At 42.8% G+C, this 26833-nt stretch overlaps 1 protein-coding gene across 1 annotated transcript; it reads left to right on the top strand.

The window, feature by feature from the left end:
- Positions 1–204: 204 nt before the first annotated feature.
- Positions 205–26833, top strand: SCGN (secretagogin, EF-hand calcium binding protein). The gene is made up of 11 exons (XM_088172230.1): positions 205–335; positions 912–982; positions 10019–10111; positions 10678–10767; positions 11633–11689; positions 12563–12640; positions 22252–22307; positions 23769–23814; positions 23930–23989; positions 24841–24909; positions 26223–26833. The coding sequence occupies exons 1-11, from the start codon at positions 263–265 to the stop codon at positions 26349–26351; spliced, it is 822 nt and encodes a 273-aa protein (XP_088028356.1). The 5' UTR covers positions 205–262; the 3' UTR covers positions 26352–26833.

The raw sequence follows: 26833 nt of genomic DNA, 5'->3' as shown, positions 1-26833 counted from the left end.
CTCCGGCTGCTCCAGCGCACCTCGACGGCTGAGCCCAGTCCCGCCTAAACCCGTGCCCGAGCACAGCCCCGAGGGATCCGGGCGGCCGGGAGGTCGGTGGGACGAGCCCCGGGAAGGGGGAGACTCCCCTCGGCGACCCCCTTGGGGCCGCCCCCGGGGCGGGGCCGCCGCCTTGAAAGCCGGGCCCGGCGGCGGGGCCGGGGCAGAGGCTGTGCCGCCGAGTGAGGGGAGGCTGGGGCCCGGGGCCGAGAGCAGCAGCACCATGGAGAGCGGCGCCGACGGGCGCCTGGACGCCGCCGCCTTCCTCGGGGCCTGGCGGCGCTTCGACACCGACGGCAAGTGGGGACACATGGGGGGAGCCGGCTGAGGGTGTGTGGGTGCCGGGTAGGGCTCGGTCTGTGCAGGGAGTGGGTGCCCCTCAGGGTGTGTGTGTGTGGGTGGGTGCCCCTCGGAGTGTGTGTATGTGTGTGTGGGTGCCTGGGATGCTGCACATGGGGCCGACATGTCCAAGCTTTACCCTCACGAGGTCCCGCAGGTGTTTTCAAGCCCCCCTTCTTCCCCCTCGCCATGAATAGCACAGCTGTAAATCCCCCTTTTCACTCCCCAAGTTTTGCCTTTTCGTCACTTCCGTGTTTTGTCTGCTGCTGTCTCTTTTGGTCCCAGTTTGGGGGGTTATTTTTGTTTCTGAAAAGTTTTCTGTAAGAAAAACTCTGAAGGGAGTGCCGCAGCTGTGCCCAGCCCTCACACAGAAGTGAACAGATGGAACTGGGAATCATGGGGCTCCCCTGAGTGGGCAGGCAGCTGAGATTCTGAGCCTGAAGCCTTGGGCTACCTGCGTGCTGCCACCCATGACTCTGTTCCTGGAACTCGGGCAGTACCCCTGACCATTAATTTATTTGCTTTTTATTTAGACAATGGTTACATAGAAGGGAAGGAGCTTGACGATTTTTTTCATCATCTTCTGGAGAAACTGGGACCAGAAGTAAGTACTGTGCCACTTTAGTTGCACATCAGGTGCAAGCAGAAAAGTTATGCTGAGAGATGGTTTGTGTTTGTTGTTCCCTGACTATCGACTTCCTTAGCAATCCCGAGGTAAAGAGCTTTTCTCTTGGCAACAGGGTGGTATTTAAGTGAGCTGAGCAGTTTGATCAGTTGTTTCCAGCCCAACAGCTGCTGGAAGGGGCTGGTTGGCAGTGTGGAGAGAAAGTAATTTACTGTTGTTGAGTAGAAACAAGTAAAAAAGCACCGGGACATAGCTTGGCTGGCTGAGCTCGAGGGCAATGTTCATGGTTTATTTGTTCAAGCCTGTGTTGATTAGTGTTGTTAATATGGCAGGTTTCCTTCCCAGGTCAATTTTTAACAAATATACTGTCATTAATTTTAAATGGTGCTTAGGAAGAAGGCTTATGTCTATATTGCCACAAATGGCTAAAAGCCAAATGAGAGTAAATTCTGTTGCTTCTAAGATCCAGACCTGTCTCTACAGGGTTTCTGGGCTTCTCCCCTGGTTTTCTTTCCTGGTTTTGGCTGCATTTTCCCTCTCTTATCGTCTGCATTTCCGTACAAACAGAAGTTGCACTACAATTTACAGAGGCTGCTTTCCTTGGCTCCAGGTCACACCTTGCCTTTGAGTGTCACCATCAGTGAAGGAGAAACCCTGCCACTTAGACCAGCACTCAGAAGTATACAAATGATATAGTAATATTTTCACTACACAGAGTCTGCCTAGGTAGAAAAAGGAGGAAGCATCTTCCAAATGGAAGGAAAGGATGTGCCAAAAACCAGAGATGAAACAATTCCTTTAAGCAAAAAGTAATTAACAAAGACAGAAAAGGTAGCTGATAAAAGACATAAAATCATGAGTATCAAGTGTAAAATCAAAATCGTACTTTCAAGCCAATTAGTATTCTTGGATCTCTAGGGTTACAATTAAAAAAATAGAATCTGTGCGTAATTTTTTCAAGCATATTTTTATTTAATTTGCAAGTGATTTTGGATTGAAATATTGGCAGTTCCTGCAGAAATGTCTTTCAGAGTACGGATGGTTAGATGAACAGATAAGCACATAAAAAGGCTTCAAACGAATCAAGAGAGTCAGCAATAAGAATGTTTAAGGACACAGAAAAGCTGATTTAAAGAGAAATCAGCGAGTTCATGTTTGTTTACCCAGGAACAAAAGATGAAATTGGGAGCTGCTAGTCTTGGGGTATTGAAACAGCAGCACAAAGCATGCTCAAACAAACTCAGTGACAGCTAACATGAGATGTTGAAGGAGGTGTTTAAAATGAGGCTGCAGAGCTCTGTGCTGCAGTCAGACCTCCAAGTGGGACTCTCTGGAGTTTGCTGCTGGTGATAAAATCCAGGGTTAACCAGAGATCTCATGCTTCCTGATCTCAGGCAGCTTCCTGAGGATGTGAGTCAAGAGAAACTCCAAGCCTCACTCTAGCTCATTGCTGCCCTTGTGCATCCCTCACATGAGGTCTGGGACAGCATCACACCAGCTGAGTAGCAAACCCTGTGTGTAACAGTGGTTTTTGTGGTCTTGCTGATACCAGTGTGAACTTTATTACCTTGTGTCATTTATCAGCACACTGAACTCGGAAAATGAGAGTGTTCTAGCAATGAACATCCCGCTTGAGGAAGTCAGTATTAGTTTTATCACTTGTTAGAAGTCCCTGCTTGGATGACTCCAGCTTAGCTCGGCACCCTGATCCAGTTTGCATCTCCTTTGCTTCTGCTATCTGAGTTTTGCCATTAAAAGAAATAGTTTAACACAGATTGACTAGAGAAAGAACCAACTCCCTCTCCTACTATTAAATAGAAGAAATAGGCTAATTCTGGAAGACAGTGCTCACTAACTTTCAGGGTGCTCAGACAGATTCTCAAGTGCTTTTGGTTTTTTCCCTCAAGTCTTCTTGCCTATTTTTGGCAGTATTTCCGCTCTGGTAATATTAGGGATAAAACTACATGGCAGGGTGCAGGCAGAGCAGGCTGTCTTTGTGGCAGAAAACCCAAGGGGAGCTTTGTCCTGGGAGGCTGAGAGCAGTCCTCTGCCCACTCCCCCGGGGCATTTGAGCACCAAGTTAAACAAAGGTCTTTACTACCTTTGTACAGTGAGTTTGTCTAACAACATTGAGCTATTTTTTTCTTTTTCACATGATTTATATTGTACAGGCTTGATTATGGCAGGAGGGGTAAAGGGTCCTGTCTGCGTTGGTTTTGCTGTCCTACAGAAAGTGTCTTCTGTGATAAAAGCAGTAAGCTGGGACTGAGCATCTCTCTGCTGTACCACTCATCTTGACCTTTATTCCTTTGGGTTCTTAACATCTTTGTTTCCTTGCACAGTTAAAGAACTGGCACAACTTACAGATGTGTCACTAGGATTAATTAGTGACTGTGTCTGAAGTGAGTGCTACACAAGTGATAAATAATGTTATCAGCACTAGAAGTTGTCTCTGCTTGAATAGAGAATGGCTTCATAATTATATTTTTTCAGCCTGCGTTCCCTAAGCTGTTATTTTTCTTAATGACCACTGTGGTCCTTCAGCTCTGTTTTTCTTCCCAGTTACTCTAGCATCCCCAGCTGATACTAAATGCCAGGGGATGGGAGCAGCTGGGAAAACAATGCAAAAATGAGCCTGTTGGGAAGCTGAGAGACACAGCTCTTCCTGACAACTCTGAGCGAGCAAAGAACCTTGAAATAACATCCAGTGGTGGAGGCCAATTCATTGTATTTATTGAACCATCAACAATTGTGGAGGGAAAGGGAAAACTTTGCCACAAATGCAGACCTGTAGTAAACCAACCAAATCCCAGATGCTGCTTCCTGTCCCTTCTCCTCCAGCAATGAGTGATTGCTGGAGGTATGTGGACAATGCACTTGACATCACACTTTAACTTCTGTCCAGTCCCAAAGTGGTCAGACAACTAGACTAGATGGTTGTTGTAAGTCTTTTCCAACTGGAATATTCTATTCTATTCTATTCTATTCTATTCTATTCTATTCTATTCTATTCTATTCTATTCTATTCTATTCTATTCTCCCAGTCCTAAGAAAAGCCCTCCAGTTTCCAGGTGTGTGTAATTCATCCTCATGCCAGCATTACATTTTCAAGTTGCTGGCATTATCCACTTGTTTCTCTTATCACTGCTGTGACTTCTCTCTGACCATTTGAGCCTCCACCTTCCAACCTGCTACTTCATGGCTGCCATGAGCTGCCTGGGCTCTCTTCTGCTCTTTCATAAACCTCTTTCTTCTACATTGTGGCACCTCTTTCCATGCACTTTCTAAAAGTTTTTATACTGAGGTGAAAGCTCAGTGGAAAGGACAGTTTCTTTCAGCATCAAAGAAATAACTTTATTATAACAAGAACTATAGCTCCTGCATTTCTGTCTTATATTCCTGTACATCTTTCTGTGTCAAGATCACTTAGGATCTTCCTTGCTTGCCATTTTCTATTGTTTTAATGAAGCTCTATGTATATTCTCATAATAATTAGATAAGAGTTTTATAGAGGAATGGCTATAAATTTTGGGGCTGGATTACGGAAAGTTTCCATAAAACAAATAATATCTGAGTAGATATAGAGAGAAATGCACATTGCCATTGGGCATTCTCAGAAAGGTATTTCACTTTGCTTAAATTGTATTCAAATTAGATAGAAAACTTTCAGATAAAGAAAGAATGGCTGCCTTCACCTAACTGTAAGTGTGTAGGAGACCACAACAATTGTTGAAGTATAAATTTGGTCAGACAAGACAGGTATTAGCCTTGTTTAAATCCCTTCTGCCTGAAAACCAATTACGACTGGAAAGGACTGAAGTTAATCCTCTGGAGCTCACTTTGATCAGCCATTAAGGATTTGTCTTTGCTTTTTACTTCCAAAGAATAGAAGCACCCTCCAGCTTCTCTTGCACTTCATCCTCACCTTGCACACTGCATTGTCTAAATAATGTGTATAATTTAACATGGTCAGGAATGCAACAGCTAGTCAAACAAAGTTTAATGGCCAAAATATCAGCTAGCCTCAAAGCCATCCAAGGCAGACTTCCCCTGTGCTTTACCACCTCAAGAGACCTAAGGTCAATGGTGACCAGCAGGTGAACAGCAAGAAGACCCCAGCACAGAGCAATCAGCTTGCATTCAATTCCAGATATTTCAGAATTCTAACCCCCAGGCAATCCTGGCTCTTTAAATACTAGGAAGGAATTCTTTCCTGTCAGGGTGGAGATGCCCTGGAACAGGTTGTCCAAAGAAGCTGTGGATGCCCCATCCCTGGAATTGTTCAGGTTGGATGGGACTTTGAGCAGCCTGGTCTATGGGAAGATGTTGAAACTGGATGATCTTTGAGGTTCCTTTCAACCCAAACCATTCTATCATTCTTATTATTGCCAAATAGAGTTCTTTCTTTAGATGTGGCTTTCATCAGCTTTAATTACCCTGGCCAGCTCCTAATCCTGTCCCTCCACATTAAGGCATGGAAGCCTTGAGGTGTTTCTTAATGCAAGCTCAACATACTCATGATAAAAATGACACAATATGTTTTCATCACCCAAACACATATCAAACAACTTTCAGCCTAGCAGAGAAGACAGAATAAAGAACCTGTCGAAAACCTAACCACAAAACCATGATGGCAGAGGGAAAGCTGCAGTAGCCTTTGTTGGATGCTGGTGTCTACTACAGAAAAAAAGCTTTCCTACATTTGTGCTGATGAAAGGTAAAAAAGGAACCAAAAACGCAATGCAGGATGACAGGGTAAGTGCTCATCTATTGTGGCATGCAGGAGTACAGTAAATCCTAATCAAAAATCCTAACCAAAGTACGGGGGCAAATTCTCAAGTGATAGCACTGAAGTTAAATGAGCAAGATCGGCTCAAAGGAGGAATTGGCCCTGGAGATGTAGGGTGATATCCCAGAATTATGCAGGCAATCCAACCTACAACTGCATGAGGGTAACAAAGTAATTCATGAAGTTAGTTTTTACAATGAAGAAATGTCTGGCCCAAAAATGAAAGGTTCTTCTTCTAAAGTCAAAGTGTACATTACTGATGTCTCTCATCTGGTTCTTGCTGGCCTCATATCTGTACTGTGTAGCTTTTGGCACAATAATAGTTGTTGATTTTGTTTTCCAATTCTCCTTGGCAGACACAATTTATTTTCATAGATCTTGTAGGAACTTGATATCTGTGGGACCCTTGGCCTTTCTATCATATTTGGCTGAAACACTAGAAGACACATGTTCAAGCCAGCATTTTCCAAAAATTCTCTACGTTTTTTTCAAGAAACAGCGTATAATCATCACTTAAATGTAGTTTCATTCTTTTTTATACCCTAATCAATATAGCAGCTAGCTTCTAAAATCATGTCAAGAAGGAAAAATTAGTCAATTTATTACAGGATTTTCTTGACCAACAGGAATTAAATGAGACATCCCATTTCATCAAATTGGAAAGGCTCTTCAGTGCTCCATACATTTACTTTTTGCCCCCCCAAACCAAGTGACTCATAGTTGTGTTTTCATCAGGGCAAAATTCTGCCAAGCACATGAATCCCTTAAGGAGCAAAAATTGAATTAGTCAGCATGAGGCAAAGAGTGCAACAATATAAAAGGAATGGATTAACAAAGAAGACAGATTACAGCCAGGTTTCCAAACAATCATAACCAGCCATGAAAAAGAAATTAAATGCTGTAGAAATTTAAAAAATATGTGATCATGCCCTTTCTGTGATTACAAACATTATTAAAAAACAAATTACCTTTGTGATGCTACAAATACTTCTAAAAGGTTTTCACAAAACAGAAGACAGACTGGACATGGAAAGGAGAAAGCAGCAAATTAATTTGTTATAGCAACTTGAAGCACAGAAGCTTTTCTCTGTAAAACTCTGTGGAAGAACATCTGTAGTAAGAAATTTACTTGTTAACCCTGAAAAGTATGTTAACAAAGTCACAGCAATATTTTTAAATTGTGTTCTTTTATGAGAATAAAAATGGCATGGCCTTCTCCTCATGGTAAGTAGTAGAGGTCTCTTTCCTGGTGCAGTGAGAACATGCAGCAGCCCTTGGAAATCACACATCATCCACAAACTCAGGGAGGTGCATGCACCAGGGAAAACAAGAAATTTCAAGAAAAGCTTCTCTGTACAGAGTGACTGAAAAGGATGCAACAGCATTCACTTAACCCCTCACAAAAGGGAAAGCTTTGCAAACCTTTGAAACTGGTTAAGGATCTGTTGCTTGAGACAGGCAACACAATCAAGACAGAATTTTCTGGTAAAGAAAGATGTGCCCAACTACAGACGTTTACTTGCTGCCATTTCCTTCTGTTCCATCTTATAAGAGGCACGTTTTTGTGTGCTACTATTTGTTATATCATTATTTAACCCATCAGGCAGCCCTACACAGCCACTCACTCACTCCCCAGTGAAATGGGAGAGGGAATCAGAAAAGTAAAGTGAGAAAACTCATGGGTTGAGATAAAGATGTTTTAGTAGGTAAAGCAAAACACAAGGGCACAAGCCAAGGCAAAACAAAGAATTCATTCACCACTTCCCATGGGCAGGCAGCTGTTCAGCCATGTCCAGGAAAGCAGTGTTCAACCATGCTGACTTCAGAAGACAAACACCTTCCTTTTCTCCTTCTTCCCCCTCTCTATATACTGAGCACCATGCCATATGGTATGGTGTATCTTTTGGGTCAGCTGGAGTCAGCTGTCCTGGCTGTGTCCCCTCCCAATTTGCGCAGCCCCAGCCTCCTTGCTAATGGCGTGAGGTGAGCCTTCAGATCATTGGCCTTGCTTGGTCAAGGGGAACAGATCAGGTAGAGTATGGGGGTTTTCCAGCCTTTTAAATGTTTTTGGAATAAAAAGGAAAATAGAGCAAGCTACTTGTTTGCACCACCAATAGGTCGATCTTGAAAACCAGGTCTCCCAACCTTAGTTTCGATTTGGAATGTCTTATTTGATCTGTTGAGGTTTTTTCAGGCTTCTGGGGGTTTTTTGGTCAAGAGAAGGGTCCTCTTTGAAACCTAATGGTCATAACATAATGTGAATTATTCTTAGCGTAAACATTTTTAATATTGAAGTAATTTTGTCTTCAACATACGTCTTGGGAAAGCCAGTTTGTGTTTTATTATTTTACTCTTTGTGAGTAAAGGCTGGGTTTTGGTAGAACTCTTACCAGTTGTGTTTCATAAGTAGAATATTTATGAAGAGAGAAAGATGGTCCAAATTGAAAAATCTACTGTAACCCCTTGGACTAAAAGCTTTTGGAGCTGTTTAAATATTGTAAGTATTCCAGGCATTTACTTGATGTATCCCATAGTTTAAATCCGTTTATAAAAAGAAGGAGGCTGTCCTATTTTTATGCAGATAACAGTGTCCCTGCCACAGAAAGCTCAGTGAAGTTGTGGTTAATAGCTGACACCAAGTAGAGCAATAAGCATTTTAACAAATGAGTAGTTTGAATTGCACAGCACACTTTTCAAATATCAGCTATGAATTATCATTTTGGAAATAACGCATCCTGCTGGGCTTGGAGGAGGATCATTTCAGACTACTCTGCAAACCTATTGAAGTTAGCAACTGATAGGTTCGCCTTACTCCTGGGAGGTGTCTCAAAGTATCAAGGTGCTGTCAGAAGGCAATTTAAACAGCATGAGGGTGAGTTATAATGCCAAGGGGAAAGAAAACAGAAGTGTGTGTTCAGTGATGTCGTGTGCCCTCAATACCCAAGCCTGTAGGACTTTCTGGACACCACCATGAGAATGGGGAATCCTGCAGCCATGCCCTGGGACTCACTCAGCCATTCCTGGGGCCTTCCACCTTGGGTGCATCCCAGTGGGATCACTGCTTGGTGTTTCATCACCAAACTGGGAGCTGCCACCTTTGATGTTACACAGCAAGGATGCACCCCAAGGGCTGCACTGCGTGGTGCTGTGCACTGGGTAAATTTGGGAAAGTCACTCATGGTCTTGTGTCACAGTAATAAAAAAGGGAGTGTACAACCTAATGGAGCTTCAATAGCAGCTGGAAAGAATGAGAAACTGTGTTATAGTAGACCCAGGAAGGAATAGCTGTAGTCCCACATCTACCTGGTTATAAACATGATAAAAACTTTGAAGGACTTTTATTCAGGGATTGGGAAGAAGTTAATTTATTGTCTTGTAAAAAGTTCTACAAAGGTATGCCACAATCCAGTGTGGATTATCCTTCTCCTTTCCTTCCCTCCCCTCCCACACTACTGGGAGAGAAGCCAGGATGCTCATATGACCTTTTCACATGGTGAGGAAATTGTATTTTGTGTAGTCCAGTCAGAGTGGGTACTCTCATGGTTTCCCTAAAGAAACTGTGCCTGATGAACCTAAGCATTGCATTTCACCTGTCACAGCAACGCCTGTCAAAACACATAACCTGACAAGTCTGGAGAATTCCTCACTATGTATAAATCGATTACGGGGTTGAGCAGATACAAAGAGTATGTCAATTGCTTGAAATTCTGTGCTATTAGCCCACAAACACTTACAGGGCTTGGTGCCAGGTCTTAAATCAGCTAACAGGCAATAATAAGCAACAATCTAGCTCCACTGACACCTTTCAAGGCTGATGATGTAATGAACTGCAGAGATGTCATTCAAGGATAAGGATATCTTCCTGGAAAGCACAAGCTGAAAACAAGCAGGATGGAAACTGCTGTAACACACACTTGAGCAAAACCAAACCCCAGTGATTTAATAGGAGCAGTTGGCTAAGGAAGCGTCACTGAAATATTTTGGGGTTTCCAAACACTGATCTTCCAACCAAAGCTTAGTAGCTGCAAAGATATGCGTAGGACTTTTTTTCCAAAAAACCACAATTTTTTCACAATGGTTTGTCTATGGGCTTTTAAAAGTATTACCCCCAACTGTAAGAATGCAATGATCCTGGTGATTATCTGTGAGTGAGGAGAGATTTCTTCCAGGAGAGTCATTTGGTGCCCTCAGCAATTTTTATGCACTTGTTGTTTTCCCCATGGCAGAGTACCATCACAGAAGAAGAAGTTCAGAGGATGAAGGAGCAATTCATGTCTGTCTACGATGTCACCACAGATGGACGTTTGCAAATCCAGGAGGTATCTCTGCCCAACCCTAGCCCAGGATTTCTTTTATAGAAGGATGGAGAATTAGAACAGACTTTTTATAGGGTCTGTAGGAATAGAAAAAGGGGTAATGGTTTTAAACTGAAAGGGGGTAGATTAAGAGCAGATTAAGGAAGACTTTTTTTTAATGAGGGTGGTGAAGGACTCAGAGGGGTTGCCTAGGGATTTGGTTGATGCCCCATCCCTAGAAACATCAAAGGTCAGGCTGGACAGGGTTCTGAACAACCTGATCTAGTTGAAGATGTGCCTGCCTATTGCAGGGGAGTTGGATTGGATGACCTTTAAAGGTCCATTCCAACCCAAACCATTCTGTGATTAAGACCTGTAGCAGACTTGGGAGTAAAGCCTGGGTGCAGAGGAGGTGACTCACAGAGTATTACATTGGCCAGATCCTTTGGTCTGGAGTTTATTTCCAAGGGAGAAACATGTCAAACCTATATTTCACATACTGGGACAGCAGCTACCCAAGCTTTTTCTTTACTTTCATGGTGTGAGTTTGTTTTTTGTTGTGGGGAATTTTTAAAATGTTTTTTATCCAGCTTGCGAATATGATCTTGCCGGATGATGAGAACTTCCTACTGCTTTTCCGACGGGAAACTCCCTTGGACAACAGTGTGGAATTCATGCGGGTCTGTATCTCTACACTGCCTCCTCCCCTTTGCACACTACCAGCCTCTTCAACACCAGCCCTTCTGTCCTCTGTAAAGCACAGCTTGGGAAATAGATGGGTATTGTGGAAGCAAAACACGTTCTGACTTGTTCAGGTAGAGAAGGTTTTACATTATTTACACCAGCAAAACAGAGGTGTGGTGTCTAGGACTGGACCAAGGGTACCCAGAGAACTCATTACATTTCACAAGCACTCTCAGCCACCTATCAGTCATGCCACTACAGACAAAACATCTCCACTCATCAATTCTCCCCTGCACCTCCTCACCTGCAGTACAGTATAGACCAAGACAGCAGAGCAGGCACATTTTAAACACCAATTTATCCTGAAACTGTTAGGGCATGGACAGGAAACCTCCATAAGTTGAGTCAACAGAACTTTGCCCATTCTTCCTCTGATCTCTGCCCCAAAGTATCCCAACATGGAGTTTCAATTTTTCCAAGACTTCATGCAGTTACTTTTATTTCACATACAAGCTGGGGGCTTCTGCAGATCAATGGCCTGTTGTGTATGGCCTTGACTCAGAACAATAAAAGAAAGCTACATGTACAAATTAGGCAAGAAATGCAAAATACAATTTCTTAGTATTGTCTTCCTGTTATAGTGTCTCTGCATTACACATGTGATAGCAGCATGTAGCAAGTATAGCATCCAAGTGTGAGTAAGAGCTATTGTGCGAAAAGTTTATTTTATTTCATCTACAATTAATTAAATGTTGGCTAATGCAACAACTTGCTCATTATGGAAGTTCTGCTTTGAATCTTTACAATCTATCGTGAGTAACCGCAATATTTATGTGCTCACATCAATCTATCCCCATTCAGATCTGGCGCAGTTACGATGCTGACAGCAGTGGATTTATTTCAGCTGGTGAACTCAAAGTAAGTTATTCTAACAAATATCTTTGGGCTTGACCTACAGTTCACTGATGTCAATGGGAGCTCTTCCATCAGCTTTACCAATTTGCTGTCTTTGTGTGTGATTGACAAATGGCATTTCTGGGTTGTTCATAGCAAATTTAAGGACTTGTGCCTTCTGGCATGGTCTCAGGGGCCCTGCAGGAGGGAGGATGGTTTGCTGTTGCCTTCAATGTCCTGCTTCCCCCTAGCCTTGTCCCATGACCTCAGTTGTCTTGGTAACATGAGGCATCCAGTGAGCCCCACGAGCACTGCCTCACCTTGGCTTTGCATATGTGCTTCTCCCAGCTGAACAGAGCCAAAGCCATTGTGTTTTATTAAGGGGATTTCTTCACAATCTCTTCCTGAACGTGCAGGTTTTCCGAACACTGATTTCTCATTAAAGCTCAGGCTATTGAGGCAAGAGCCTGTTCAGAAACTGTAACTCTTAACACTTTGCCTGGGCTGTACATCATGTGCTGAAGTCTCAGTGTGTGGCTTCAGCCTGTGTCCCAGCAAAGATGTAAGAGGAGGCTTGAGTGTTTTACTGAATGGCAAATATTTTGATTTGAGATAATTAGCATGTATTTCAGGACTCATGTTATCTTTTGCTTCTTTCATGAATCTATTAGGACTCATTCCAGTATGCCTATTCTGGTGAAATTTAATTACTTTCAAATTTAAAAAAACCCCATGTTTCAGCTAAAAAAATTTGAATTTTGTCAAACTGAAGACACTAGTACTAACCAGGAATGTGAAACTAGATTTGTGTAACCCTGCTGAATTTGAATTTAATTTCCTGCTGTTATTTCTTGAATTTACTCTAGAGAGTAAAATTTCTCTCTTTTCTTACTACAGGATTTCCTGCGAGATCTCTTTTTGCAGCATAACAAGATGGTAACTGAAGTAAAGCTGGAAGAATATACTGATACTATGGTAAGAAAGGATAGAATTAATGTTGTTTAGATCAGAGTACAGCCTAAAATCTCCTTTAGGCTCAATGCCTGTAGGGCCATAAAACCCCTCTTAAAAGTTATGTGTCAGAGATCCCTGGAGGGGAGTTAGCACACACTGCTGATGACAGTTCTTTGCACTGGACATCAGCTGTGAATGCATTTCAAATAGTTTTGCTGAGAGTTGAACTCTTTCCTATGAGAAAAGAGCTCAACTTTACACCAAAGCAGGCTGAGCTCTAAACCCCTTTAAATATAGGTGAGGTGCATCCTTCTTCAGGATATGTTAGGTTCAGTCAGATATCCAGCCCATTCACTTCCTCCTTCCCTCTCTTCCTCCTACCAAACCCTTTTGCTCCCAAGACATGCAGGTATCTGGCTTTTCTGCTCTGCAAAGCCCAGCAAGCCTTGCTGGCTCCCTGTTGCTTCCCTGAAAGACTAAGAGGTTGAAAGTTTCAATTCTACACCTGGCTTACCACAATACAGCTTTTATACTGCAATCAACAACATAGTATTTGGTATGCGTTTAGCATCAGTCACCTGAATTTCAGAGGAGCTTATTATATCTAAACATTTAAAAACAAGAAAAGAAGGGGAAAAAAAAAATCTCATTTCTGGATGTCATTCTCAAGGGTATAATTGGAATTCTACTAGCAGACATCTATCACTGCAATTTTCTAAATAGTTTTCAGATGGGACTGCCTCATTTCTTGGCACAAAATCTGTGTTTGTACCTAAAAACCAGCTTGGTATGCAAGCAAACAAGGAGCTGCCCACGTATTTTGCAATACCATGTTATATATGTGATGTGTGTGTGCCTAGAAATGTGACCCTTTAGAGCAATGTGAGAAATTGTACTGTTACAGAAGAGCGTATATTTTGTTTTTCATATTTGTAAGATAGTGAAGTGAGAAGAATGCCAGCTGCAGAAATTATTTTCCATCTGGCAGAGTTTGAAAACAAAAAGCCTAGAGGTTACAGCTAAGACAAAAATCTGTCTGGTAGTATTTTCTGGTAGCAAATATCTTTCATTCTGCTCCATTAAGGTTTCCATCCCCAGTGCTTAATCTCTGATCAGGTGCTGGGGAACAGGCGATCTGAAACTTGTAGACAGTGGGTGGTTCATTTCCTCCAACTCCTTTCCCTTCCCTTTAATTTCCCAAGAAAGATCTGCGATTCCACTACCCCAGCACAGCTAGGTATCGATGCAGCCCAGGGCTGTGTGCCAGGAGGTCTGGTTTCTATTCCTATGGTTTCTTGTAGAAGGGCTTTGTATCTCCAGAGAGGCAGTTTAATCTCTATGTTAGAAGATAAGATTTGATCTGGGAAAAGGGATGCTTTGTATATCTAGGGAAATCTATAATCTGAAATGCAAATCTGGCTCCTGAGGACAAATGCTTGCCAAGCTGAAATGCCAAAATCAGGGATGTTAATGGTTATTAAAAAATGAGAATATGGAAGATGATTATTTTTTTTCCTTGCAATTCTTTTCTCTAAGCTGAAGATCAGGGAGTTTATAAGCACATCTGATCCCAAAAGCTAAGGCAGGGTGTGAAATTACCACAGGCATAATCTTAACCTATGATACCCTGGAAGAGAATAGAGGATATGAATTCTGCACGTAACAGCAAATTATCCACATGGGCAGCATCCTATAGCATCAGATACACTCCACAAATTATTGCATAGGAAGTAATCTGAAGTAAGAAGGCAAAATTCCAAGGAGGGAGGAAAGATTAAACCTTTCATTTGCAGGGCTAGATTAAAGAGGGAAAAAGTGACTCAAAGGTTTGATGTCAAGGCCTAGGGTAATGGTAACCCTTCATTTCCTCTGTCTTCTTTCCCACATGGAGTGAGGAGCTGCTGGAGTGCAGAGTCTCACTCCCACTGGACTCTGCCACCATCACCACTGTTTAGGATAAATGGGTCAGTGCCCATCCATTTTTTTCCTGACAACAGGCTTTCTGTTATATCTTTGACAACCAGAAGCAGCAATTCCTTTTCTGAAGATTGGACATATATTTCTCTCCCCTATTTCTTTGCTCCCACCCTTTTATCTTTTTAGAGCACAAAGTCCTTGGGAGCAGGACCTGTTTCTGCTGCACACAACTACAGGGTCTCACAGGGTGGCCCATCTATCCAGCTCAAAGCTTTCAAGGGCCAATGTAATTATTATTCAGTTGAAATAAGCTGCAAACCCATCTATATTCACAGGAATATACAGATCTCTGCCCTTTTTTCTGTACCAGCACAGCTGGCTGCACACATCTTAAGCAGCTACTGATATCCTGAGTGGACCCTAGGGCTTTTTGGAGATAAAGGACAAAAGGCAAAAACTGTCACTTTAAAGAATTTAGCCCAGGCTTGAGGGAAAAAAAAAAAAAAAGGCAGCATTTTATGGTTCTGTGCTGGGTATTTGCAGTTTGTGAGCAGTGTGAGCAGATATCATATCAACCAACCAGAGCATGCTAAATTCTTGCCTCTTTTGCTGCTATGAATGATCTCATACCACATTAAAAAAAGTGCTGAGAAGAGGGAAAGAGTATTTCTTTTGGAAGAGATTGGTCATCTCTGGAAAGGAACATCACTTTATCAGGTTGCTTAGCAGCCGCTTCTTAAGAGGCTATTCTGTTTCCTTGTGACCTTGACATCCTTTCTTCAGAGAACACTTATATAGATCAGGGATTTGATGAACAAGTGATGAACTCCTATAAAGACAAGTAGTGAACACATTGGCATTGCACAGACTCTGGGACTCTGCTAAATCAAATCTTAAAGAGCACTAAAGTCATTGGGGAAAAATCACAGAAGAACATTTGAGTTCTCAAGACTCTTCATGGGGGAATTGAAGTGACGATGCTGTGCTGAGGAAGCCCCTTTGTAGGCACTGTTCTTGGGGTTTTTTTTCCATGCCTACATGCATACATATTTGTATTAATAGTCATTAAGTGTGTGTTAATAATTTTTTACATGCACCTACTTGCAGTTCTGAGTCTTTGAAAACAATCTGTAGGTTTGTTGCCTTTGCATGGGCACCAACCAAGAGCTGTTGGCAGGAAGCAAGTGCTTGGAGGTTGAAGTGAAGCCTGGTATTGCTCTGAGCCTCCTGAGAAGAGGCTCCAGGGTTCCTGCAGTGTGTGCTTTGGGAGACAGAGTGAGCATAACTGAAAATGGATGGAGGGTTTAAATAGCATGGAGAGAATTTTCTGCCTTCCTGAATTAACACAAACTGGAGAAATAAAGACTGGCTCCCTTGATGCTTCGTGATGAGGACACTCTGGATAATGACAATAGAACAACTTTTTCCAATCCTTCACACCTCCTTTGAACCCTTGAGGTCAAGCTGTTAGTAGGTTTCTGGGTCCTGGTGAAGTTTCAGCTCAGAAATACCCATCTCACATATGCATTTGACAACATTTTTTTATGAGTAACAGATTCCCTACCTGTGCATGCACACAGCTGTGTACTTGAGCATAATATTGTAAATGCTAGGATATAAACTAGATTTAAGATATGGTGTCTGATAGTCCATATCTTCCCAGATAGCAGCATGTTGCTTCTAGCCTATAATCCCAATGTGTACAAGCTGCCTGCAGGGAAAGCTCGTTTCTGAGTCAAACTTCAGCAATTTAAGTTGTATATTCTGCTGAAACAGTCACACATGCAACACTGACATTCACTTTTTTCATTGATTTATGTTAATAATGTCAGATGGAGCATAAAAAGTTCCTTTAATCTGAGCATTATTATATTTCAGTAAAATGCAAAGAATTGTTCTTGTCCAGCCAGCATGCCATCTTGGCCCAGAAGAGGTTAATATTCTAGAGAGGCAATAATATAAGTGCAGTGACTAATAACAAGTATTGATCATGAACTACAGTATTTGAAAGCTTGTAGATGGTGATGACTGAGGATGAAATCTTAACCCCAGAGAAGTCAGAATAGATATTTTTCCCAGCTGTAATGACACCAGGGTTTTGCTGGGGTTATTTGCAAAGATTCTTCTGGGCACTGAGCTATGTGTCCTGAGTGCACAAGCCTGCAGCTGAGGGCTCCTCGTCTTCTCAGTGCAAAGAGAGAGAGATTGTCTTCTCCCTGAGGATGATTATGTCCACGAGCATGCACTGTGGTCTACTTTTATTGTACATTGGGGGGATTTCTGGTGCTTTTGTGGCTGCTGCCTGTCCCCTCTAAAAGGATAATGCCAGAGTTTCAATGTGGTCAGTTCCATGGCTATGAAAGTCTATATGTGCTCAGTGTTGATGCCAATGTACTCATGTGGGTAATTAAAAGCCAGAGCACAGAAAATTCAGGTGATTTAAACCCTTAGCATCTTACTAGTCAAGCTAGCATATCTTTGTTAACAAATTCTCTTATGCCCACCAAACAAAAGGTGTAATAATGGAAAGAGAAATATTTATTGTTTTGAAAAAAAAGCCTAAACAGAATTTGTTATGTTTATGAACACACCGAGAAAACATCCCAAAGCTCTAAAAATACCATAGGAGTAGAGTGTAGCCTACAAGATTGGTTCCTAAACTGCAGTCTTTGCTCATCCCTACTCCTGGTAGTGATCCATGCTGGCCTCTCTCACAGGTGACTGAGAGGACCCACACAGTTGATGAACACAAATCCGCTTCCTGTGTCCCTTCTCAATTTAATGCCAGTGGTGCTGTCACCTCTGGCATTAATTTGAGAAGGGACACAGAAGAAAATCCTATTTAAGCTCAAACTTCATTTCTAGAGATCAAAACCAACAGAACTCAGGAGCCTGCAGGCTTTTGAACACCTCAACAGATAATGCCTTGGTCTCTTAGGAATCAAAACACTCTTAGAAATTCTATGCTAAAGAACTTGTCTATGTGACACAAATGGTCTGGCTGGGCAGAACACTGAGCTTTTGTCCTGAAGGTAACTTGCTGGCCACTGGGCCCTCCTGCCACACTGTAAATGCCTTTGTGACCCCATCCTTGCCTAAAGAAAGAGTCCATAGGCAGTCCTGCAGCTTGGGCTGATGCCAGTCTTTATAGTCTCAATAACCTCTGTACTCCCTGGCCAACTTTTGTTTCAGCTGTTGGGCATAGGTGCCCATGATATATATTAAAATACATTTGTGAGAGTAAGAGGTCAAGTTAAACTGACTCTCTCAGTGTCCCACTTTATTACACACAAAGAAAGAGAACCAGAGAAGGTATAAAAGCAGGCTTTCGTGAATCTGCTAATCACAGAACTATTTATTTTGGTTGTTTACTTCTTTCCTTATCTCTGTCATGGAAAATAATTCAGATTTATATTGCTCTTCAAAGAATGTGTGTGTTTGTCATACTGTGGTGTTTCAGTGGTCTTTACAATACTGTACTGAAAAAGCAGAGATATTTCATTTGCCGAATTAAAAGCCGATGGCAGTTTTGATTTTGTATTTTAAAAAATGGAGACATAACAACTTCTATTTGCAAACCAAGCTCTTACATATTCTCTGTCTGTCTCAGTGTGCCTCAGAGTACATTCAAACAAACAGAGGGTGTGCCCTTGGTGCACTGCCATTAAAATGTCAGTGAATTAATTTGTGCAAACACTTTAAAACATGGGGTAACTTGACTGTAAAGGAAATGCATCGTTTTATAAAACATACTGCTAGATGCAACAGAGCTTTTAGTAAAATTGAGTGCTATTTAAACATGCCAGACCTTGTCCTTAACCACATTGAGATGTTTCATATCAGCCTGGCAGCGTAAATATACCTTTCAAGAGTGTAAACTGAAAAGCCATCAAATTTAACATATCAAGATGGTGTGTGAAGGCAAAAATTTAAACCTCATAACCATTTCAATTATCTGCTTCTCCCATGATGTATGCTTTGTCATATAGGATGGGTACCCTCTGTCATTCTTTGTGTACACATGCACACAATTAGCATGTCAGATCAAACACTCACATGCTTAAAATTTGAAAGTTTAATTTAAAAACATTTCCCTAGGCTGTTCCCCTAGTAATGCAGCACACGATTGCCATGTAGTGTGTATGCATGAGCTCCACTTGTCCCAGTAACAGGATTAGGTCTATCTTATTAGCTGTGGTACCTGAACTAATTCAGTGAACACCAGCCTTTCTTCCCTACATGTCTTCCATCTTTCATGTCTTAGTCACTGGGCAAGAATTAGCTTGGCCTAGCTTTTCCAGACAGACTTTTTTTCTTTCTGTTGACTGGTATGGATGATCAAAATATTGCATATGTTTGAAAATTGTATTTAGGGTAGTTGTGGCAGAAAAAGGCCAAACAAATGGAAAACACAAAGGTTCTCTCTTACAGAGCTGAGTGAAGGAGGTCAGGGAGGGAAGCTGGTTAGCTGTAAGTAGACATGGTCAGTCACCAAAAGTTTAATATCAAGCTGAAAGATAGAGTGCAAGAGAAGAATGTTCCCTTCCATTAAGCAATCCACCAAGGAGTTTATTACCTCCCTATTAAATGTGTTTTAATGGGATCTGTGCTGCTGCAGGAATATTATTAAGGGGTCAGAAATGGGTAGGATTGAAAACCATATGCTCACAAAATTGATAATGAAGCAGAAAGCCTTTCACATCTAAACCACCGTCTCTAATCTAGTCTGTTTCATTAAGAGTGCACAAAACTCTTCAGCCTCCAGGTTATTTGCAGCTTCTGAAACCATGAAAATATGCTGCACCCACAAAGTAGAGCAGATGCAGGGCAAGAAGGACACATGGAGTCCCAAGACAAGGACAGCCATGCTGAGATGCTTATTTATTTATTCCCTGGAATAGGACATGAGGCTGAAGATGTTTCACTGGAAAAGAAACATGAGACTTGTCCCAGACAAGCCTATGTAAAATGAAAATTGTGCCCCAAGTCTGGCTCTTGGACAGGAAACCACCTGTACCTGTCCTGGCACCATAAGCTTGTATGGAGATCAGGACATTGTGATCACAGGGTTGAACTTCTCCCAGAAACTCAGTGTTTGGTTTCTGAGGCATCACAGAGAGAAGAACATATCCGAATTTGAAGTCTAGGCTGAAGCACTGAATTTTAGTCTCAAGACAGTAATTCTGAGATGCAGCAGAAATGGGAGAAAATCAAACACACTTTCAATAGCTCAGAAACATGTAGGAGAATCCAAGTGAAGTACAAAGACTGCTAAAGGCAGTAAGTTTTAGTGTGTTTTGGTAAGGATACTGTACTTTTGTATGAACCAAAGACCAGTGCCTTCAGCCAGAGCTGCCCTGACCTGGCAGCAGAGTTCCTGAGAGCTGGGCCCTGTGTTGCCCACCAAAAACTGTCCTTTCCCAGCAAATGTTGTCCTCTCTCACCACACCAGCTGCACTGCTTTGTGGTGAGTTCCTGCAGACCAGGTGGATAACGAATGCCCCTTGGTGGCCAAAACCAAGGGATTTAGGGTGACATTTTCAGAAGCACTGAAGTTACTCTAGAGCCCAAGGATTATGGTATTCCCACCACCCACATGCTGGTACTTTCTTTATCCATCTAAATAGAGGTTGTCTCCATAAGGTTCCTTTAGGCAGTGTATTTTAGACCAATGATGTAAGGTGGATGTAGCAAAGTCACCTGTGGGGGAGAGTGTGCAAAAGTGAAGCAGTAGGGGTATTTCTCTCTCTCCTCAAACAACAGACAAAACCAGGTTAGGCATTGATGTTCCATTTGGAGAGAGGCTTTTAATATCTTATCTGGGCGTATTCATTTCTAGAAAGAACATTAATAATTTTCTATGACCTGCAGAATAACTCCTTTATCAGCCAAGAACTGAAGGCTCAAGTTTATCTCTCTAATGGCAGTGGGAGGCTGTCATTGCAAGGATATTTCTCCCCTTGATGGCACCAGCAAAGACAGCTTCTGCTCCCATCCCTTCCTCTAGACTTGTGCCACTGCTGCTCCAGCAGAGACCAAGGAAAAGTTCCATACTTCTGTGGGAGGTCTAATGGGGCAGGAAGCAGCATGCAGATCAGCTGGAAGGGAACAACCTGAACTGATGCAACCAGATAGAAGTCCTCAGGATGGCATGGCAGCTTTATTTGTCTCTCCAGCTCTAGAGCAAAGGGAGATTCAGAAATCTTTCCTCTGTCATTTAGTGGCTCTGCACAGAGCATGTGTTTGGCAGAGGCCAGTTAAATGGGAAAATACCTTTCTTTTTGTCACTGAACACCCACATGGCTCTCATGATACCGTTTTTCCAAATATCTCAATACGGGCCTTCAATCATTCACAGGACTTTCATGCTGTCTTTCAGTGGGAGGAAAAGTGAGCCCATACCAAATGTCTCTTCAAAAATTCCACCCAAACCTCTCAAGTGTAAAATACTCAGAATAATTAATGGTATAGAGTCTGTTGCAGAGTCTCAGTCTAAACGAGGTACAGTAAAGGGTTACCATGGACTTACTGTCCTTGCTCCCCTTGAGCAATGGGCAGGGAAGAGGTAGCACTGACAAAACAGGCAAAATCTCCCTGAGAAATGGCAGCTCTCCAGATGCTACCTTTTCTTATATGATTATTAGGCTCTGCCCTGACTCCACTGCTGGGAAGTTCAGGCTGTGTCATAGGGGATAATCCTGTCCCTCTGAGCTTTGACAGACAGAGGCTAGTCCAGGCCTTCCCCAGCAGCTGTGCAATACACAAAAGATCTGTAGTGAGCCAATTACTCTGCACAACCACTAAACAAGCAAATATGATCTATCAAGGTAAGATTAATGCATATTCCTTAACTGAGTATTTGACAAAGAAAGGTAGTCTTTCATAGTAAAATGTTCATCTTCCCTCCCCCAACCAATGTGGAATATATTTTTTTCTAGAACTTTGAGCCATGAGTTTTTTAGGTTTGCAAGTTATTAAACATCCCCCCCACCCCTTTCTTTGTAACAGACCCTTTTTTGTGCCTTGAAGAGAAATACAGAACCAAATATAACAAATAAATAATTTTTCCTTTTTTGTGTGATGTCTCATCAAAATGATGCTAATCAGGAAAAGAAAAGGAAAAGTTTTGAATTCACGTTTAACCTCTTGATGTTGACAGCCTGAACCTTCTTCCAAGTTTTAATGCATTCTAGCAGCAGGCCTTGAGCCAAGCAAGCCCCACAGCTTTAGTGGTGTAAAATCCTGACCTGAGTGCTGATTAGAAGGTGGCATTTGCACCTCAGCTTCTCAGAAGCCACAGCAACAGTCAAAGATAAGGATGGAGTCCAGATGGAAGTGCTTAGAAATGTCCCCCTTTTTCTGGCTTTTTTTTTTTTTCAGGGCCATGTCAGTATTTAGTTTCTGAAGGTCTTTTCTGCAGACCTGCTTTATCCCCATGTAAAATTTATCCCTGCATTATGCCCAGTACCAGGGAGCGGTACTGGTATTTGATTGCTTTGGGTTGTTGCTGCCAGAAAGCTGGTGAGTTTTGCTACTCCCTTGTGCCACCCTTGCACTTGGTGCTAGCACAGGATGCCATGCTGCCCAGGGTTTGGGCAGGCATCCTGAGCAAGCAGAGGGAAGAGCACAGGGCAGAGCAAAATATCTATTGACTTTTTTATATGCGTGTTCTCCTCATGGCCCATCTATTATATCTCTGTCTTCTTGATTTATAGATGAAAATCTTTGACAAAAACAAAGATGGACGACTGGACCTGAATGACCTGGCAAGGTAGGATTTAATAATGTTGATGGGGTGTTTCAGCTCACAATGGTAGATCCACGCAAGGTGATGCTCTCCCTCTAGGGATGTGCAGTTGAATTCTACCTCCTTTTGTGTTAGAACTGCTCTGGAGAGGATCCCACCTCTCCAATGCATGGTCCCCATTGCAATAATCTGAGAATCTATAGCCAGTCATAGAGCAATGCCAGGATCTCTCTGTACAACATCAGTGTGCTCTGGTATAATGTGAGGTGCTTCCCAGGAGGTGGCAAAGCAACCAGTGGCTCTGTTTCTTCAAAAAAAGGATGTCAATCCTTTCAACAGGGTCACAGACATGCATTTATTTTTCATCATTATGTGCAGCAGGGATTGCAAATAATTTTTACTGCATTTTGAATAATTAAAGTGCCACCACAAAAGAGTCTGACAGTGGCAGTAGGAAAGAATTTGAAGAGCCAAGGTAAGATGCCTGTGAATGAAGCTGAGGACTCAGCCATGGGCCTCTGTCTCTTTTCCGTCCTTGATACCTCAGAGGCTTTGAGATAATTTTCAGTGCCTAGGCATAGAGAGTATGCCTCTCTCTGGAAAACTATGTGCATATGTGGATGGGACTTTAAATAAGCAGATACAGTCTTAAAAGACCAGTTTAGAGGATGAGGGGACAGAGGTGCTGGTTTGCCAGTGTTACTCTCTGCTTCAGATCCTGACAAATGCCAGCACGAAGAACTGCAGTGCATATAGCAGTTCCCTTTGACCATGAATATATGAGGAGAATCTGAGGCAGGATGAAGAATATCTAAAGGACGTTGCTGTTACAATTTTCTCTTAAATACAGTTCCCTTTTGGGAACCAGGCCATCTGAGGCTCTCCTCCCATCTGAGAACATTTGTCAGACTCCAAATCCGTCCGTGTACGGACACAGCTCAGCATGCCCTGTGCCATGGGCTCTAAAAACCTCAGGGTTAGCAGAGCAGTTGGAGAGAGAAAAGAGTTTATCAGTGCTTGACAGGCTTTAGGAGATGAAGAGAGGAATTCTGGCAGTCTTGGTGCATAGGCCAGGATTACTTTGTCCTCTACTTTTACAACTACCAAATCTCCCTCCAAGAGAGAGCCATAAATCACTTTCTTTAATGCAGCACAGCAATCCAGTTACAAGGAATGATTGTCTGGTAGCTCCTGCTTCGGAAGCTGATACGCTCTGTTGTGCAGGATCATCAGAAATGCTCTGGGAGAAGCAATGGTGCTAATAGCCATGTCTGTGGTGAACCAAAGGGCACCCTCTATGCCCCATCAGACAGGGAGGAAAGCATGTGTTCCCACAACTGCCCTCTGTAAATAACCCCACAGGCAATTTTCTCTTTTATATGCCTTTAATCTAACATCCCTTTGCTTTGCAAACAAGGAGAGCTCAGAATAGTTCATGTGCAGATGATAAAGCAAAAAGATCATAATTTAAATCTCTCCATTCAGGATTCTGGCACTCCAGGAAAATTTCCTTCTACAATTTAAGATGGATGTAAGTAGCACTAATTTTTGATACATTGATCCTATCTCTCTCAGCTAAGATGGCCTGGGCCTAAGCTTGAAAATTTTACTTTTATTTTTCATTTGTTTGTCCTCTCTGTATGCAGGCTTGCAGCCAAGAAGAAAGGAGGCGAGATTTTGAGAAGATCTTTGCACACTACGACGTTGTGAGTCCCATGAGTCAGTTCATTCCCTCGTGGTTTGTAAATGACAGATTTAGCATGTGCTGCTGAGACTTCTTCCTCCTGCTGAGTGCTGCTGGAGTCACTGAGGGGTGGCAGCCCAAGCCCATGGCCCATGAGCCCAGATTCCAGACTGGGAGGGATAAAGTAGGGACAGAGAGGAGCAATGCTCAGAGGTCTTGTGTCAAGGACCCGTTTTGACTTTCTCCATTGCCACAGCCAGTGCTGCTGCATTCATTAACAGTTTTCCTGCAGGAGATGCAAGGGAGGCAGTCTCTGGCAGTTCAGGACCTGCATCACCACCACGCTGAAAAATAAACCCTCTTCTGACACCGAACCCATGGCTGTTCAGGGAGTCTGGCTCAGGACAGACACAACCGTTTAACTGCCTGTTAGACATCAGCAATTCAGTGCTGCTTCTGTCACACAACTCACTCAGGGTGGTGGGAGGCATTGCTCCCATTTGGTGGGAAGAGGTCATTTGGGAAAAACAAAGGGATCATAGATATTAGATATTAAGAAGAAATTCTTTACCGTGAGGGTAGTGAAGCACTGGAACAGGTTTGCCCAGAGAAACTGTGGATTTCCCAACCCTGGAAATGTTCAAGGCCAGGTTGGATGGGGGCACTGAGCAGTCTGGGCTAGTGGAAGGTGTCCCTGGCCATGGTGGAAAGGTTGGAATTGGATGATCTTTAATGTCCCTTCCAACCCAAACCATTTCATGATTCTGTGAACTTTATGCTACAAAGCGTGGTGACCAGGTGGTGGTACTGACCAGTAACCACTGTAGTGGTTTTGACTCATTGAAGAGTTTTGATGTTTATTCCTTCTTTCAGAGTAAAACAGGAGCACTTGAAGGCCCAGAAGTGGATGGGTTTGTCAAGGACATGATGGAACTGGTCAAGGTATCTTCATGGCTCTGTTAATATTCTGTATTTCTTAAAGATCAGTGCTTTTGGAAAGGAAAGGCTATGTACACAGAGACAGTAGTAAGAACATAGACTCAAATTTTAGTTTGATCATCAGCAGAAGGGAATGTCATCATTTCAGTATATATACTGTAGAGCATTTCACTGTATCACAGAAATTCTACATCACAAATTATTACAGCTTCCCTCAGCAACTCTATTTTTGAAAGGTCCATTCTAGTTCATACTTCAGATTAGGCAGATGTTACAGCATGACGTAATATGGACGGGTCATCACAATTTCTTTCTTCTGTTTTCCTTGTGGATGTGGTTCTCCCCAGAATGACCTCATGGTTCATTAGTTCATCTCAGGGCTACAACTGAAAATTACTTGAGGTCTTTCTGCAATCAAGAATACTCTACCGGTGTGTCTCTTCAGCTCCTGATGGATAGAAGAGTCTGTCTTCATTGGATTATCTTGAGTTTCCAGACACAGTCCAAGACAGGGCTTTTGACCCAAACAGAATGTGATCTTTAGTTTCCTCTGAGCCTGAGCTGTTGCATTTTCCCACAGTGTGACCTGGCACAGGGATATCTGTGCTGCCATGTCCATTTAGGAGAGAGCAGAGAATAGCAGCTGCGTGCTGATGGCTGTGTCTGTGTATGTGTGTGTGTGTGTTCTGGCCATGTAGTGTGCAGGGAAGGGTGTGGGGATGGGCAGGAGGCTGGATTTGTGCTCTGTGTGAGTGTGTGTAAAGGAGAGAAATTTGTACTTTGCCTAAGGGCCTTCATCAGCATTGCCCTTGGACATCACAAGCTGTGCATGTGAATTTGATCCCCTACTGAGAATGGGAAGCAGAGCAGGCAGTACAGCACTAGGAGCATACAGAGACTGTGTAGCCTGTAAAATGTGTCTAGCCTGTAAAATAGGATTATGCTGACAGAAATGTCACATTAGTCCTTGCACAGCAGTTTGAGAGAGGAAACCAGAAGAAAGGACAGGTTTGGTAGAGCAGAGATCTGCATTGCACAACTTTCTGAAGTTTTCTTTTATATGGATCAGATACTGATGAGCACAAAAGTCATGGTGCATTTCTATACGGTCACTTGCAATTCCATGCACCTTTTCCTATTGAAGGGCACTCTCTCCTCACCTTGTGTTTACTTCCCCACGACATATGAGATGATGTGGGCCTTTTGGCCATTCTTCCTTGGGTAGATTCCCAGTTGCTGCATGGTGGGCTGCTTTACAAGCTGGGGAAATCCAGAGCCATTTTCTATCTCAGCACTCTTTTTCTCTTTGCCTGCAGCCCAGCATTAGCGGGGTGGACCTGGACAAGTTCCGCCAGATCCTGCTCAACCACTGCGATGTGAACAAGGATGGGAAAATCCAGAAATCTGAACTAGCTTTGTGTCTCGGGCTGAAAATTAACCCATAGCCGAGAAAGTGCTTGTGGTTGTGTTTCTTTGAAATATTTGCCTGCTGCTCCTCGTAGAAGTGTGCTCTGTGCTGCTGTGGGAGTGGTGGGGAGCTGAGGCACCGTGCAGCCAGACTGGAGAGTGGGATTTGCACGGGGGCCTCCTCACTCCACCACCTCCTTTGTGATGTTCCCTTGCTGCTGCCTCTTGTGGGTCCCCTTAGCAATTACTCTGCCTACCAGCAGATGAGCTGCTCAGAAGAGAGGTTGCTGTTCTTCTGCTCTCATGAAACACTGTCCTGCTCACTCTCCTAGGATAGGAACAAGCATCTCTTTAAAAACCTCCCCTCAGTGCTCTCAGAGTGCAGCTACTAAGTGTTTCTGATGGTCACTTTGTATGTGTGAAGCCATTATTTTGGTGAACATTGTGCTTTGTGCATATAAAATACTGGATGGATGACAGTGTATTTGTGCAGAAATAAAAGGGCAATTACAGAAATTCA

This window comes from Sturnus vulgaris, chromosome 1, assembly GCF_052056855.1.
Source record: "Sturnus vulgaris isolate bStuVul1 chromosome 1, bStuVul1.hap1, whole genome shotgun sequence".
Lineage (NCBI taxonomy): Eukaryota > Metazoa > Chordata > Aves > Passeriformes > Sturnidae > Sturnus > Sturnus vulgaris.
This window is presented reverse-complemented; position numbering and strand designations above follow the sequence as displayed.

What these genes read in the sequence shown, in the direction of transcription:
- SCGN (XM_088172230.1), top strand. Translation starts at nt 263, where the DNA reads ATGGAGAGCGGCGCCGACGGGCGCCTGGACGCCGCCGCCTTCCTCGGG. An exon ending in GCGGCGCTTCGACACCGACG is followed by an intron (nt 336 to 911) that starts GCAAGTGGGGAC and finishes CTTTTTATTTAG; the next exon opens with ACAATGGTTACATAGAAGGG. An exon ending in ACATGATGGAACTGGTCAAG is followed by an intron (nt 24,910 to 26,222) that starts GTATCTTCATGG and finishes CTTTGCCTGCAG; the next exon opens with CCCAGCATTAGCGGGGTGGA.